Source organism: Oncorhynchus gorbuscha, linkage group LG12, assembly GCF_021184085.1.
Source record: "Oncorhynchus gorbuscha isolate QuinsamMale2020 ecotype Even-year linkage group LG12, OgorEven_v1.0, whole genome shotgun sequence".
NCBI classification, from domain to species: Eukaryota; Metazoa; Chordata; class Actinopteri; order Salmoniformes; family Salmonidae; genus Oncorhynchus; species Oncorhynchus gorbuscha.
Window position 1 is genome coordinate 21135246 of NC_060184.1, and position 17725 is coordinate 21152970.

Consider the following 17725-nt stretch of genomic DNA (forward strand, 5'->3'; position numbering starts at 1 on the left):
AGTCTTTCTATGTACGTCTGTAAGAGCTTTGCACACCTGGATTGTACATTGTTTGCCCATTATTATAAGTTGCCCATTATTATAAGTTGGTTGTTCATCATTGCTAGACAGCCGTTTTCAATTCTTGCCATAGATTTAAGACAATTTAAGTCAAAACTGTAACTAGGTCACTCAGGAACATTCAATGTCGTCTTAGTAAGCAACTCCATTGTATATATGACCTTGTGTTTTAGATTATTGTCGAGCTGTTGGAAAGCAGACTGAACCAGGTTTTCCTCTAGGATTTTGCCTGTGCTCAGCTCTCTTCCGTTTGTTTCTGCTGGGCAGGTCAACACTTGAGGGATACAAAGTGAATTGAAAGCAGGTGCTTCCTGCTTAAGCAATTAACATCACATCATGCTTAGGGTCATGTATAAAATGCTGGGTAGGCCATTGTTTTGGCTACCATGGCTTTTCCCCCATAGGATGACAATGCCCACATAGGATTACAATGCCCACATCCACAGGGCACGAGTTGTTTGATGAGCATGAAAACGATGTAAGCCATATGCCCGTGACCATCAACTCGATTCAGCCGCAGGAGAAAAAACCTTGTGTACTTTTCTATATGATCACATATACAGTATTTTTCTATTACGAGTGGGAATACTTTGGAACAGCTTTCCATAATTCAAATCATTTGGAGCTGAGCTCAGAACTTGTGGGGCAAATAAAATAATAGAGTTCCAGACACTTGTAGAATCTATGCCAAGGATCATTGAAGCTGTTCTGTCTCGTGATGGCCCAACGCCCTATTAAGACACTTTATTTTGGTGTTTCCTTTATTTCGGCAGTTACCTGCAAATGTTTCCCTGAAATAATGTGCAGTTTTTTTCCAAAGTACAATCAACAAAAGTTCTAAAAACCTGATTTACCATAATTTTATTGTAGTATGAGAATACACACCAACAACAGCAAGAAAGCTAACGTTTCAGTTCCTTGCTCAGAACATGAGAACATATGAAAGTTGGTGGTTCATTTTAACATGAGTCTTTAATATTCCCAGGTAAGAAGTTTTAGGTTGTAGTTGTTATAGGAATTATAGGACTATTTCCCTCTATACCATTTGTATTGAATTAACCGTTGACTATTGGATGTTCTTATAGTCACCTTAGTATTGCCAGTGTAACAGTATAGCTTCCCTCCCTCTCCTCGCTCGAACCAGTAACACAACGACAACAGCCACCACATCGAAGCAGCGTTACCCAAGCAGAGCAAGGGAAACAACCATCCCAAGGCTCAGAGAGAGTAGCGCGCGCTAACTAGCCAGCCATTTCACTTCGGTTACACCAGCCTCATCTCGGGAGTTGATAGGCTTGAAGTCATAAACAGCGCAATGCTTGACGCACAACAAAGAGCTGCTGGCAAAACGCACGAGAGTGCGGTTTGAATTAATGTTTACGGGCCGGCTTCTGCCTACCACCGCTCAGTCAGATACTTAGATACTTGTATGCTCAGTCAGATTATATGCAACGCAGGACACGCTAGATAATATCTAGTAATATCATCAACCATGTGTAGTTAACTAGTGATTATAATTGATTGTTTTTTTCATAAGATAAGTTTAATGCTAGCTAGCAACTTACCTTGGCTTACTGCATTTGCGTAACAGGCAGTCTCCTTGTGGAGTGTAACGAGAGAGAGGCAGGTCGTTATTGGGTTGGACTAGTTAACTGTAAGGTTGCAAGAGAGGATCCCCCGAGCTGACAAGGTGAAAGAGGCAGTTAACCCACTGTTCCTAGGCCGTCATTGAAAATAAGAATGTGTTCTTAACTGACTTGCCAAGTTAAATAAAGATTAAATAAAGGTCTAAAAAAAATAAAAACAAAAACGATTGTAATGAAAACTTGAAATCGGCCCTAATTAATTGGCCATTCCGATTAATCGGTCGACCTCTGCACTAAACAGTGATTTAGATATATTAAGAACAAGTTTATTCACAAAGTCATGAAAAATGTGAGGATTTGTATAAACCTTTGGGCTATAATAAAAAAAATAGGTCAAAATAACCCCAGTTGGTAGTATGAGGGTGTCACGGCTGTTATGAGAGACAGACCAAGGCGCAGTGGGATTAAAGTTCCACATCTTTTAATAAAGCGAAACTTCCAAACAAAACAATAAACAAACCGTGACAACAGTGGTGCTACATACACAAAACAATTTCCCACAACCCAGGTGGGAACAATGGAGAACTTAAGTATGATCCCCAATTAGAGACAATGACAATCAGCTGCCTCTAATTGGGAACCATACAAAAAACAAACATAGATATAGGAAAACTAGAACACCTCCCTAGTCACACCCTGACCTACAACACCATAGAGAACCCCGAGGGCTCTCTATGGTCAGGGCGTGACAGTGGGAATAAAAAAAATAAAAAATTAATCAAATAAAAAGGAATTTATATACACAACAGAAGTATTTTCTTAAAGTCAAGAAATGTGAATACATTATGGTTAATAAGTGATAAGCGGTAATGGGCATTCACTACCTTTATGAATTGTTATACATATTATTCTGTGTTGTTACAGCATTCAACCCGCTGTCATTGTCAGGAAGAAGGCTGAGAGAAGCTCTAAAATCATTTTTATGTCCTTATTTCATAATGCATTTCATGTTTGAAAGGGAAAACCGGGATAAAAAATAGAAAAATCAAACAAACTGAACCGAACTCAAAAAGCACTAACCACTCAGCACTAGCGTGTGATCCTTTCTTTTGACGCACTGAAATGTATTCTTCAGTCTGGTGGTATGATTGCAAAACATTCCATTTCCTTGTATTGCAAAGGACAAAAGAAGTCATTGACTGACGGTTTGAGTGCCTGGGATGAAAGAACATTATGTACCAGCCTCTGTTATTATGTTTGATTTAAAGTGTCTCACTTTGAAACATTATTTAAATGTTTTTCTCATGTGAGTGCACATTTTCAATAGTGTGTCACAATCAAGCTAGTTTCATTGTACCATCCAATTGAATATATGCCCGTTTTCAGAAGGTATCCCAGCCGGTCTTGTTTGAGGCAGTCTCAGGCTGTTCCTGTTAGGACTAGAGCCCTGTTGCTGCGGGCTCCCTCTTCTGACAGTAGCCCCTCCCCCTGTTATCAACAGCTCTGGTGGGATGGTTTTATCATCCAGATTTACATCTCCTCAGTTATGACATTTACACATGCTCACAGCTTAGATAAGACAGCACTGCTACTTGCTATGTCATCTCCTTGGCACAAAAGGCCTAGAATCTGCACTGTCTTACACCCCTTATCAGAGAAGCATACTTTGAGTTTAATATTCTTAAAGACGCTTCTGGATTTAATTTGGCCCGACGTCTAATCTGATGGATTGGATTACCATCAAGGGACCTGTAACTGAGAGAATCCAGGATGTTCCTACTTAGCACTACCCACATTGGATTGATCTCTGTAGGCTTTTCCTGGCCTACAGCGCAGGTTTAGAAGCAGAATGGAGAACGGGTGTGCTACTGTCACAATGTTTTCACTGGCATATTCTGAGCCTCCCACTAGAGGAAGTTCTGAAAGAGTGAGGTTAGAAATAGATCAAGAGCGTGGGGGCATGTGCGAAAGACATTCGCCGTGCTAGTCTCGTGAAAATCTCACACAGTTTTCAGATGTGCTAACATAATTGCAAAATGGTTTTCTAATTATCAATTAGCCTTTTAAAATGATAAACTTGGATTAGCTAACACAATGTGCCATTGGAACACAGGAGTGATGGTTGCTGATGATGGGCCTCTGTACACCTATGTAGATATTCCCCCCAAAATCTTCAGTTTCCAGCTACAATAGTCAATTACAACATTAACGGTGTCTACACTGTATTTCTGATCAATTTGATGTTATTTTAATGGACAAAAAAATAGCTTTTCTTTTAAAAAACAAGGACATTTCTAAGTGACCCCAAACTTTTGAACGGTAGTGTACAATATTTTGTTGCTGGGTTTAACTTCCTCAAAATATCAATAAAGCCCTGTTCTTCAAAGGGAAATTGAACCGCTCTAGATATTTTTAATATGGGACCACCTGGTTGTGACTTGCCCAAATGTGTAGATAATGTGCAATTAAAGTCACCTCCAAATGCACAATGTGTATTTGAATGCTCAGCAATCACTAAGAAACATCTATTCATAAATTGTGGGGAATCATCATTTGGTGCATACAAATTAGCTAAAGTAAAATGTATGCTAAATAATAGTAATTCAATAATAACAAACCTACCCTCTGAATCCGTTACCTTATTTTTTGATGTAAAAGACAACCTCTTATTAAGCAGTATACAAACACCATTTCTTTTGAGGAGTCTGACCTACCCATTCCCATTTAAGCTTTGTCTGCACCTCGTCTGATAAGTGGGTCTCCTGAAGGAGGGCAACGTCACAATCCATTTGTTTTTAGCTGTTTCAATATTTTGTCTCCACTAGAACGAAGAGAGCCCGAACAGTGAAATTAAAAGTAGAACACATAAAACTGCCACATTCCTGATTGGCAGATCTTGGTGGTGTGGTGTTCTTTAAACAAGGGGGGTACCTCACAAGACCAGTAGCGGGACAATTGTGGAAACTAAGTGACATTTTGGCCTATAGTATATCTGATGTAATATTTATCACTTGATAAGTTCACTTCAGCAACCTATCCTGTAAAGAGAAGCATGAACACAAAAATAAACATGAAACAAAAAGGGGGAGGAGCCCATAAACAAACCCGCATGGATGAGGCATTCCCTGCACTCCGTTATAAACTATGAAATATAGCCCCATAGCCTTTTAGGCAAATATTTTCAATAACCTACACTTGGGTAGTCTATATGTAATTGCCATAAAACAATGTTAAAAATGAATCATGTTAACTCTGCAGCCTACTAAAAGAGAAAGTGGGAATGAGGAAAGAAGGCTCTTCTGTTTGTTCCAGATTAAATCATTACCTTTTATCATCCTGACAAACTGGAGCTCAAAGATTGATGAATTAGTCCAACAATAAGGTCCCAGTTATTTATGATCATAAAACCAGGTAGTTTCCAGTCCTTAAGAAGGGCTCGCTTCAGGTATCAATGTGGACTGGACAATGTCTTGTTTCTTACTCCTTCTGGGCCCAAAAATTTGCCACATAGTCAGCTATTTTTTTTGTACCCAGTCCTCGGGTCTGGAAGGTGGTGCAATCCCAATGGAGCGCAGGAAGGACTCGGCATCAGGTACAGAATCAAAGATGTGGGTCTTGCTCTCATGGGTGATGCGCAGCTTCGCAGGGTACATCAGAGAGTATATGATGTTTTTGGCTGCTAATTCTCTGTTGATCCCATCATAATCTTTTCTCTTCCCTAACAGCTCTGAAGAATAGTCATTGAAGATAGATATACGCTTGTCCTTGTAGAATAATTCTCACCTGGTTCTCGACAGCTAAATTATCTCCTATTTCGTTTCGAAGTTGAGAAGGAGCACGATGATAGCGCTGAGCCTCTGTGTGTCCTTCACTCCGGGCCTACTCTGGGCTGCAGGTGTGTCCTTCACTCCGGGCCTACTCTGGGCTGTAGGTGCCGTTTTGTGGGCCCTTTCTATGACCAAAGGTGTTGAAGCATCGATTTCCAAGACATACCTCAGCATCTTGTCCACAAATGTAGACATTTTATGCCCCCTTTCTGCATTGGTTTAGACCCCAAAAATGTGAATATTATTACGAAGTGAAAAGACTCCCTTCTTTTGCAATTCCTTTCCCGGGCCCATCAGGTAGTTAATAGCTTGGTCTTGTTGTATTAGCTTTTCGTCATGTTCCTCATTTTTATTTTCAATATGGGTCAACAGTTTATTATTTTGCTCTAGAGTAACCTTCAAGCTATCGATAGAGGTTTGCATTTTGCCAGGTGATGGGGTTGTTTCTTGTCAAAATAACTTATATTCTGTCATGAGAGATGAACCTCCGCCGTCTCTGTTTCGGCTGTGATGGCGGCCTCTACTACCTCGTGGAATTGGGCTCAGTGAGCGACTTAAACACTGTGAACATATCAAATAAAATACATACGCCGAATACAACAGGTGTAGGTAGACTTTACAGTGAAAGGCTTACTTAAAAGCCCGTAACCAACAATGCAGTTTTAATAAGAATAAGTGTTGAGAAAGTATTTACTAAAACAAACTGAAGTAAAAAAAAATATATAAAAAGAGTTAAGAAATAAAATAGGAAAATAACGAATAATTAAAGAGCAACAATAAAATATCAGAGTTAATGTACGGGGGCACAGGATAGTCAAGGTAATTGAGGTAATATGTAGGTACAGGTAAAGTGACTATGCAGAGATAATAAACAGAGAGTAGCAGCAGTGTAAACATGGGGGTGGTGGGGAAGGGGGGGGGGGTCTATGCAAATAGTCTGGGTGGCCATTTGATTAGCTGTTCAGGAGTCTTACGACTTGGGGGTAGAAGCTGTTAAGAGCCTTTTGGATCTAGACTTGGCGCTCCGGTACCTCTTGCCGTGCGGTAGCTGAGAGAACAGTCTATGACTAGGGTCGCTGCAGTCTTTGGCAATGATGGTGTTGGAGTCGTGCTTGGCTATGCAGTCATGGGTGAACAGGGAGTACAGGAGTGTACTGGGCACGCTCCCCTGAGGGGCCCCCGTGTTGACGATCAGCATGGCAGATGTGTTGTTACCTACCCTTACCACCTGGGGGCGGCCCGTCAGGAAGTCCAGGATCCAGTTGCAGAGGGAGGTGTTTGTGTGATGAGTGATGAGCTTTGAGGGCACTATGGTGTTGAATGCTGAGCTGTAGTCAATGAATAGCATTCTCACGTAGGTGTTCCTTTTGTCCAGGTGGGAAAGGGCAGTGTGGAGTGCAATAGAGATTGCATCATCTGTAGATCTGTTGGAGTGGTATGCAAATTGGAGTGGGTCTAGGGTTTCTGGGATAATGGTGTTGATGTGAGCCATGACCAGCCTTTCAAAGCACTTAATGGCTACAGACGTGAGTGCTACGGGTCGATAGTCATTTAGACAGGTTACCTTGATGTTCTTGGGCACAGGGACTATGGTGGTCTGCTTGAAACATGTTGGTATTACAGACTTGGTCAGGGATAGGTTGAAAATGTCAGTGAAGACATTTGCCAGTTGGTCAGTGCATCCTCGGAGTATACGTCCTGGTAATCCGTCTGGCCCTGTGGCTTTGTGAATGTTGACCTTAAAAGGTCTTACATCGGTGATCACACAGTCGCCTGGAACAGCTGGTGCTCTCATGCATGCTTCAATGTTGCTTGCCTCGAAGCGAGCATAGTAGTAATTTACGTCTTCTGGTAGGCTTGTGTCACTGGGCAGCTCGCGGCTGTGCTTCCCTTTGTAGTCCGTAAAAGCCCTGCCACATCCGACGAGTGTCGGAGCCGGTGTTGTACGATTCAATCTTAGTCCTGTATTGACGCTTTGATGGTTTGTCATAGTGGAGCATCTTCTCTTTGATTCCGTTTTTCACTTGAATACTCATCCTCACTCATTGTAAAGTCCGATTTAGGTCAAGTATGTGCTTTTAACTCGTGAAGTTCAATTTAGGCCAAAATTGTCACAGAGCTTGATCAGCAATTCCGTGCTCTTGAAGGTCAGCATCACACTTTGTGGCCTTGCTTCTCTGTGCTCTGGCTGGTCTATCAGAAGTAAGGCAGTGTTTCTGCTTGTCTCAAAGCTCCACTGTAGTGCTGGTATTGACTTTGAGGCTTAACTGATGATTATGTGCAGATTGCTGCAACACTGGGGACTACTGTTTGGGTCTTCTCTGTCCTTAATAATAGAATGTTGACGTTAAGACCGGTTTGAAAGGCTTTGCTTCCTCAATAGTCCAAGGTGGTTTCCTACTGTTTTATTAAGAGGCTTTTGGGGATGGGAAGGGCTGTGAAATGAATGCCTTTCATATATTACAAGGGTTTCTGAAATATTGTTTTGAAAGCTCACCACCATAATGGAATAGGCGACTTTAAAATGTCTGACGGGTGTTTATCACTAGTATGAAGTTTGAATAGGCAGCTATGTCCCCGGGCGCCGAAGACGTGGATGTCGGTTAAGGCAGCCCCCCGCACCTCTCTGATTCAGAGGGGTTGTGTTAAATGCGGAAGACACATTTCAATTGAAGGCATTCAGTTGTATAACTGACCTGGTATCCCCCCTTCCTCTTTCCCGTATGTGCTCCCTGCTTTCCTGTCACTGCAACACGCATACGCCTACCTTGTTATTAACATCCTTTCAGAACACAGACTGGTACACATACAGTACACGCTGTCTCTTTGCTGTGTTTAGAACAAGAGAGTATGAGTATGAAACAGTGTGTGTGCGTGTTCAGTTAGCATCTCTGTGTTTGTTTTCCAGAAGATGCTCAAGCTGTGGCTGAGGTGCTGCCACCACTGAGGCATCGTCAGTGTGCTGAACGGAGCAAGCAGAGCAGTCTTGACCTGGCAATACACGAATGGCCCAGGGAAGCCACCAGATTGACATTCAGGTTTTGCACGACCTGCGCCAGAAGTTCCCTGAAGTTCCAGAGGGTGTTGTTTCCCAGTGTGTTCTGCATGTGAGTCTGGTGTCTTCTCATTTTCAATCCATTAGTTACAAATATATATATATATATATTGTAACACCAGTTCTCATCACAAATGACTGATTTGAACCTTCTATTTTCCTCAGAATAACAACAATTTGGACGCCTGTTGTGAGTACCTGTCTCAAGTAAGCCCAGGCTACTTGTACAGCAAAGGAGGCAAACTCAACTACACTGACGACCCCAGCTTCATCAGGTTCCGGAATCCCATGACCCAGCTGAACCTGGGCCTGCAGTCTCAGTCTCAGAATGTGCATGCGACCCCGGGAAGGGACGGCCTGAGGATGAACGGCAGCAGGACACTGTCCCACAGTCTTAGCCTGAGTGACGGGCCCCTACAGACAGGACAGCCCCCGAATAGTGACTTCTTCCAGCAGGAGCCCCAGTCAGCCCCGGTGCAGGTGCCCGCCAGCCTCAATGTATTTGGCGTGATGGAGCCCACGCGCAAGACCCAGCCGCCCCAGCACCTGGGACTCTACCAGCTGGGGGGGAAAGGACAATCCATGGGCCAACATGGCCAGCAGATGCCCCGCTTCAACCCCATCACCGTCACCCTGGCCCCCAACATCCAGACGGGTCGCAACACCCCCACCTCTTTGCACATACACGGCGGGCCCCATACACAGTCCGGCTTGAGCAGTCCACAGGGTAACTCTATCTACATAAGGCCTTACGTGACCCAGCCCAGCGGTACAACCCGGCAAAGCCAGCAGCAGCTTCAGCAGCAGGCAGGAAGGGCCCAGTACAGCCCCACCTCCCAACCCCAGCAGCAGATCTACCAGATCTCCCATCCCACCTCACTGCCTGGCTCCTGGACAGGCCCTTCCTCCCAGCAGCACCAGCACGGCTCCTCACATACCTCACAGCACCAGTCACAGGGCCACCAGACCTCCCATGTCTACATGCCCATCAGCTCCCCCACCAACCCACAGGCCCCCTCCTCTATCCTCCAGGCCCCCTCTGGAGGTCAGGGCTCCTCTTCTGGTGCCTCCTCCTCTGGCATGCCCTTAGGCATGTCCTCCTTCAGCCAGTACAACATCCAGAACATCTCCACCGGACCGCGCAAGAACCAGATAGAGATCAAACTTGAATCTCCTCAGAGGAGCAACTCCACCACGACCACGGCCGTGCTGCGCACCAGCAGTGGCCCCCGCTCCAACTCCTCCACCTCCTCCTCCTGCCCCTCATCCTCCTCCTCTGTCGGGACAGCACCTGGCCCAACCACCACCCCCCTGTCCATCGGAGGCCCAGGTCTGAGCCGCAGCCAGCCCACTGTTTACATCTCTGCCAGCCCGCCCACTGTTGCTGCTACCACCCCCTCTGAAGAGGCCAACATGGCCTCATCCGGCTCTCGCTCCCAGCCCAAGTTTTACATTACTGCTAATAACGATGACGGTGGGGGCAGAAACCCTCCAACCGTCTACATCTCTGCTCAACCACCTCCGCACGGGTCCCAGGGGCCCCGCAATATGGGGGGCCAGGTGAGCATGGGCCCCGCCTACATCCACCACCACCCACCCAAGTCCCGCGCGTCTATGGGAGGGGCAGGCACAGCCACCTCGCCCCGAGTGGTGGTCACCCAGCCCAACACCAAGTACACTTTCAAAATCACCGTGTCCCCCAACAAGCCCCCAGCGGTGTCCCCCGGCGTCGTGTCCCCCACCTTTGAGGCTACCAACCTCCTCAGCCTCCCCTCGGACCACCATTTTGTGGAGCCTGACCCACATCATCTCTCAGACCCACTGTCTGTACACAGGGAGAGGCCCAGCGAGCCACGCAGACTCAGCATGGGCTCAGATGACGCAGCATACACACAAGGTGAGACCAGATTAGGGTTCCTAAACTTTTTCATCTGTTAGTTGCTTTGCATTGTCGACGTTCACAGTCTATAGAATTATATAAACACACCAGGATACAGTTCATTGTGCAATTCTTAGGCTGAACAACAGTATCCCTCAGTCACATGCAGATAAAGTTGTGCAACAAAAGTCAAGTGGCCAAAGAGATATAACATCCACTTACAAAGTATAATGGTTGAAAGAGGCTTCAGGAATTTTGAAGAGAGTAACTTGCCCTCATAACAATAAGGAATAGTATACACTTTTGTCCACCAGTAGTAAATGCTTTTTCCACTGCATTCTGCCAAGAAAGTAATTTGACTATTGCTTATCGTTTATACCTTGTTTTAACTTGGATTTCCATATGATGACACTAATGCATTTTTAAATCCAAATTGTGTAGACGCTGGTCTCATTAAATAGCTATCGGTCTTAAAACCCTGCTTCATCTAAGCCTGATTTGAGGGAGTAGATAGATACATTCTTAAAGGTGACTCGCATGGAGAGGGGTGTGATTGCAGCATGAGTCGACTGCAATAATGCTGGATTTACACTGACAGCCCTTTGACTGCGGCAGTGTGAGTCAAATGTGTTGGAGCGCAGTGTTTCCTTTTTTGGACTTTTGACTGGATTACGTGCGAGTCAGTGCCTGTGGGTCTTGCTAGGCGCTCACTCATGCTGCTGTGACTACTGTGGGGCTTCTCTTCTCTCTCCATGGCCCTGAGCCTAGGTCTTCTGCCCCTTATCTTTCACTGCAGGCAGCCCTCTCCATGCATTCCTCTCTGGCTCACATGACATTCCCAGTTTGGCTTGGCCTGGTATTGTTCTTTACTTTGTTATTTCTGTGCATGGGGGGGTAGTAGTTGTTGAGGTGAAAGGTTTATGACATGTAGGCCTAGACTGTCACTGTATGTTACAATTAGAAAAGCAGGGACAGCTAATTTCCGCATAGCATATAGCATTTTATGAATGCGTAATAAGACGATATAACACTTCTTATGATGCGTTATAAGCAACGTTTTCCCAGGATCAATGTTGACTCCCCCAAAAGCCCTTTCTGAAGTAGGCCATGAAATGAAGAACAATTATGGAACTGTATGATTTTTACTCAATGTATGATTCTTACTCAGCTCACTGCACGTACCGGATATTTCCGAAAGGGGAAATGCATTTAGCTATAGCGGTAAGCCTGTACTGTAAATTTGGTTGTCAACCTGGCCCTTCAGCTCTCAGAGATTGTCTAAGCCAGGGCTCTCCAGCCCTGTTCCTGTAGAGCTACCGTCCTGTAGGTTTTCACTCCAACCCTAATCTAGCACACCTAATTATATTAATTAGCTGGTTAATAAGCTGAATTAGGTTAGTTACAACTGGGGTTGGCGTGAAAACTCAACACTGACACAAATGACTGATGATTGGTTGAAAGAAATTGATAATAAAAAGATTGTGGGAGCTGTGCTGTTAGATTTCAGTTCAGCCTTTGATACTATTGACCGTAACCTGAGAAAACATATGTTTTATGGCTTTTCAACCTCTGCCATATTGTGGATTCAGAGCAATCTATCTAATAGAACAGAGGGTTTTCTTTAATGGAAGCTTCTCTAATGTCAAACCAATAGGGTGTGGTGTACCCCAGGGTAGTTTTCTAGGCACCTTTACTTTTTTTCTATTTTTTACCAATGATTGTACGTGTCAGCAACCACAGCTAATTAAGTTACTGAAACTCTTAAGGAGTTGTAGTCCATTTTGGAATGGTTGGCCAGTAATAAACTGGTCCTGAACATCTCTAAAACTAAGAGCATTGTATTAGGTACAAATCATTCCCTAAGCGGTAGACCTCAGCTACATCTGTTAATGAACGGTGTGGCTGTTGAACAAGTTGAGGAGACTAAATTACTTGGTGTTACCTTAGATTGTAAACTGTCATGGTCAAAACATATGGATTCAATGGTTGTAAAGATGGGGAGAGGTCTGTCCGTAATAAAGAGATGTTCAGCTTGTTTACACAACACTCCACGAAGCTAGTCCTGCAGGCTCTAGTTTTGTCTTATCTTGATTATTGTCCAGCCATGTGGTCAAGTGCTGCTAAGAAAGACCTAGTTAAGCTGCAGCTTGCCCAGAACAGAGCGGCACATCTTGTTATGCAGGTGAATGAGGACCCAAAAGCGACTTAACGAAAATAGAGTCTTTATTCCAGTATTTGACAAAAGTGATAATCCTGGATATATCAAGGTGAAAACAAAACAGGAAAACTGAAATCCACTCGTCAGTAGAGAGGACTGACTGGAGACTCGACCATAGACTGCAGGTTGCTTCGGGAAGGCACCGACCGTAGCAGACCTAGACACCTGCTCACACGCAGCATCTGAAGAAGGTAAAACACGACAGGGCGAGACAAGGACACAGAACAGCGAACATCATACAAGGATCCGACAAGGACAGAAGCGGAAAACAGAGGGAGAAATAGGGGCTCTAATCAGAGGGCAAAATAGGGGACCGGTGTGAAAAGAGTAAATGAGGTAGTTAGGAGAATGAGGAACAGCTGGGAGCAGGAACGGAACGATAGAGAGAGAGAGCGAGAGAGGGAGAGAGGGAGGGGAAGAGAGGGATAGAAAGAGGGAAAGAACCTAATAAGACCAGCAGAGGGAAACGAATAGAAGGGAAGCACAGAGACAAGACATGATAACCAATGACAAAACATGACATTGCTCTTCATTTTAATTAGTGGGCTAATACACAGTGCATTTGGAAAGTATTCAGACCCCTTGACTTTTTCCAAATTGTGTTATGTTACAGCCTTATTCTAAAATGTATTAAATTGTTAGTTGTTTCCTCATCAAACAACACAGACATTTTCAGGTCTCCCCAGAGATGTTCGATCGGGTTCAAGTACGGGCTCTGGCTGGGCCACTCAAAGACATTCAGAAACTTGTACCTAAGCCACTCTTGCATTGTCTTGGCTATGTGCTTAGGGTCATTGTCCTGTTGGAAGGTGAACCTTCACCCCAGTCTGAGGTCCTGAGCGCTCTGGAGCAGTTTTTTATCAAGGATCTCTTTGTAGTTTGCTCCATTCATCTTTCCCTCGATCATGACTAGTCTCCCAGTCCCTGCCTCTGACAAACATCCCCACAGTATGGTGCAGCCACCACCATGCTTCACCGTAGGGATGGTGCCAGGTTTCACCAGATGTGACACTTGGCATTCAGGCCAAAGAGTTCAATATTGGTTTCATCAGACCAGAGAATCTTGTTTCTCATGGTCTGAGAGTCTTTAGGAGCTTTTTGGAAAACTCCAAGCGGGCTGTCATGTTCCTTTTACTGAGGAGTGGCATCTGTCTGGCCACTCTAACATAAAGGCATGATTGGTGGAGTACTGCAGAGATTGTTGTCCTTCTGGAAGTTTCTCCCATCTCCACAGCGAAGGTCTAGTGCTCTAATAGAGTGACCATCAGGTTCATAGTCACCTCCCTGACCGAGGCCCTTCTCCCCCGATTGCTCAGTTTGGCGTCTAGGAAGAGTCTTTCATTTAAGAATGATGGAGGCCACTGTTTTTGGGGACCGTCAATGCTGCGGAAGTGCTTTGGTACTCTTCCCTGATCTGTGCCTCGACAATCCTGTCTTGGAGCTCTACGGACATTCCTTCGACCTCATGGGTTGGTTTTCGCTCTGACATCCACTGTCAACTGTGGGACCTTATATACACAGGTGTGTGCCTTTCCAAATCATGTCCACTCAATTGAATTTACCACAGGTGGACTCCAATCAAGTTGTAGAAACATCTCAAGAATTATAAATGGAAACAGGATGCACCTGAGCTCAATTTCGAGTCGCATAGCAAAGGGTCTGAATATTTTAGAATAAGGCTGTAACGTAACATAATGTGGAAAAGGTCAAGGGGTCTGAATACTTTCCGAAGTCACTGTAAATACTATGCATGCCAGTCTTTCTTGGCTAAGAGTTAAGGAGATTCTGACTGCATCACTTCTTTTCATAAGAAACATTCACGTGTTGAAAATTCCAAGCTGTTTGCTTAGTCAACTTACACACAGCTCTGACACCCACACACTTATCCCACCAGACATGCCACCCGGGTCTTTTCATAGTCTCAAAAATCCTGAAAAAATTCTAGAAAGTGTACAGTATTATATAGAGCCATTATTGCATGAAACTCCCTTCCACCTCATATTGCTGAAATAAACAGCAAACCTGGTTTTAAAAAAAACTGACAAAACAACACCTCATGGCACAACGCCATATTTTGTGTGTATGTATTGATATGTAGGCTATGTGTGCCATTTTTAGATGTATGTAGTTCTGTCCTGAAACTGTTCCAGTCTATTAATCTTGTTAAAACCTACAGGAGGGCAGCTCTCCAAGGAACAGGGTTGGAGTTCAAACCTACAAGAGGGTAGATCTCCAGGAACAGGGTTGGAGTTAAAACCTACAGGAGGGTAGCTCTCCAGGAACAGGGTTGGAGTTAAAACCTACAGGAGGGTAGCTCTCCAGGAACAGGGTTAGAGTTAAAACCTACAGGAGGGTAGATCTCCAGGAACAGGGTTGGAGTTAAAACCTACAGGAGGGTAGCTCTCCAGGAACAGGGTTGGAGTTAAAACCTACAGGAGGGTAGCACTCCAGGAACAGGGTTAGAGTTAAAACCTACAGGAGGGTAGATCTCCAAGGAACAGGGTTGGAGTTAAAACCTACAGGAGGGTAGCTCTCCAGGAACAGGGTTGGAGTTAAAACCTACAGGAGGGTAGCTCTCCAGGAACAGGGTTGGAGTTAAAACCTACAGGAGGATAGCTCTCCAGGAACAGGGTTGGAGTTAAAACCTACAGGAGGGTAGCTCTCCAGGAACAGGGTTAGAGTTAAAAACCTACAGGAGGGTAGATCTCCAGGAACAGGGTTGGAGTTAAAACCTACAGGAGGGTAGCTCTCCAGGAACAGGGTTAGAGTTAAAACCTACAGGAGGGTAGCTCTCCAGGAACAGGAGGGTAGCTCTCCAGGAACAGGGTTGGAGTTAAAACCTACAGGAGGGTAGATCTCCAGGAACAGGGTTGGAGTTAAAACCTACAGGAGGGTAGCTCTCCAGGAACAGGGTTGGGTTAGCTCTCCAAGGAACAGGGTTGGAGTTAAAACCTAGGAAGACCTACAGGGTTGGAGTTAAAACCTACAGGAGGGTAGCTCTCCAGGAACAGGGTTGGAGTTAAAACCTACAGCAGGGTAGCTCTCCAAGGAACAGGGTTGGAGAGCACTGGTCTAATCCATCAGTCTGCCCCCATGTCAGTTTTGTTGTGTTAATGTGTACTATGTATCTTGTAGCCCTGTTGGTTCACCAGAAGGCCCGCATGGACCGGCTGTGGCATGAGCTGGAGCTGAAGAAGAAGAAGCTGGAAAAGCTAAAAGAGGAAGTCAACGAGATGGAGAACGATCTGACCAGGAGACGGCTAGAACGATCCAACTCCCAGTCCCAAATCCCCTCGGTAAGTCCCCACAGACACTACTCTCCTAGCTACTGTCACAGGAGGTTGGTGGCACTTTAATTGGTGAGGACGGGCTTGTGGTAAGGACTGGAGCGGAATCAGTGGAATCAAAAACATCAAACACATGGTTCCCAGGTGTTTAATTCCATTCCATTGGCTCAGTTCCGTCCATTATTATGAGCCGTCCTCCCCTCAGCATCCTCCTGTGCTGTATTCATGCGTTTAGTTTGGTCACTTTTGTTTACTACAGATTTAACTGCATATTATCTTCATATATTCGACTTGGTAAGAAATGACTTCAAATGGGTACGGCATGTTTGAGATATTGCTCAGTCTTAGCAGATCCATGGCAGTTTTGACTTCATAACTCACTCCTAAGTCACATAGTGTATTTACTGTATGTTTCTAAGGAATCCGTGATTCTTTGGGGCAAAAAACGCACACACACTTCCATGTTTTCACCCAACGTCATGTTTACATTAAGTGTGCGGCTGTGAGTTTGTTGAAATATATCAGAATGCAAAATCAAGTGGTGCTTTGAGTTTTCGGTTTTTGTCAGCTATCAGTGTGTTAGTCAGGAGAGGAAAAAGGGGACATGGAAGGTCAAGTTAAAAGACTGGACTTCAGCTCAGTAGCTCTTGAGTTGTGTATTCTGTGTATTCACTAGGCCAGAGAGATCTGGAGAGAACTCTCCTTCTGCGGTGTTAGCCCACTTGGCTCCCTGCACCTCCATTGACGTAATATAGGCTAGGCTTGTGTTGTGTGTCAGTACTGTACAGCTTGTGCCTAGGCTGTCACTCTCTCTACTCCTCCACTGTGTCTCTTCAGCAGACAGTGCTGCCTGTCTGTCTGTAAATGGCGGTTTATATGAACCTGATTCATTCTCTCTTATCAGATTGAGGAAATGCAGCAGTTGCGATGCAACAACAGGATACTGCAGATTGACATTGACTGCTTAACTAAAGAAATCGATCTCCTTCAAACAAAAGGTAGGAGGCTCATTTGGTTTGCTGGGTGTGCTTGTCAGCGTTGTGATGAAAGAAACACCAGCTCTCTGTGTGTGGTGTGCATACATGTGCTTGTCAGTGTTGTGATGAATGAAACACCAGCTCTCTGTGTGTGGTGTGCATACATGTGCTTGTCAGTGTTGTGATGAATGAAACACCAGCTCTCTGTGTGTGGTGTGCATACATGTGCTCGTACGTCCAGTGTGTTTATGGTGTACTGTGGTGTTTCAACATGCAGTCTTTAGCAATGCAAGGAAGGTTCAGCTTCAGCCTGGTGCTCATTTCATGTTTAGTAGTGTTTGTGTATTCTGTAATGGGGATCGTACTGCGTAGCAGAGCGAGGCAGAGAGGGGGAAATGACCTGTGGAGTGTACAGTACAGCTGTAGTAGTAGCATTAGGTCTGCATCTGCCAGGCCTAGTCTGGTCACATCCCCTCGGCACACGCAGTCAAGGTGCTGCCATTGTAATGTTAACCACCAGTTGTTTCCTGAATTGCATCCTGTTGCTAGTTGGTAACACGGGATTTATAGGCCCCCTGGCAGCTCTCCACGGTTCTCAGGATTAATACACCAGCTTGCACAGTCACACAGGTGAAATACGGAGAAACAAAAGTGGCTCAGAAATGAATATGGCCTCTTACTGAAGCCAACAGACAAATATGTTAGGAGTAAAGTGTTATGGGTTTGTTTTCTAAGTTTATTTGTTTTTGTGATTTAGGCCAAAACTTAAGGTGTTTGACTGCAGTGTTTTACTTGGGTTATATGTGTGACTGGTGTATGTATGTTCATATGCTATA

General features: G+C 44.7%; 1 protein-coding gene across 9 annotated transcripts in view; it reads left to right on the forward strand.

Annotated features, from left to right (window-relative positions):
* The window catches only part of LOC123990682 (TGF-beta-activated kinase 1 and MAP3K7-binding protein 2-like), a 69439-nt gene that overhangs the window by 44311 nt on the left and 7403 nt on the right, over nucleotides 1-17725 (forward strand). For 4 of the 9 annotated variants that reach the window (XM_046291425.1, XM_046291428.1, XM_046291427.1 and 1 more), the window contains exons 2-5: nucleotides 8382-8580; nucleotides 8694-10425; nucleotides 15761-15921; nucleotides 16817-16910. In XM_046291425.1, coding sequence (XP_046147381.1) covers nucleotides 8479-8580; nucleotides 8694-10425; nucleotides 15761-15921; nucleotides 16817-16910 — 2089 coding nt within the window. In that variant the 5' untranslated portion in view covers nucleotides 8382-8478. The remainder of the gene's footprint in view (nucleotides 1-8381; nucleotides 8581-8693; nucleotides 10426-15760; nucleotides 15922-16816; nucleotides 16911-17725) is intronic. The other 5 variants (XM_046291430.1, XM_046291431.1, XM_046291432.1 and 2 more) reach the window with 2 other exon arrangements.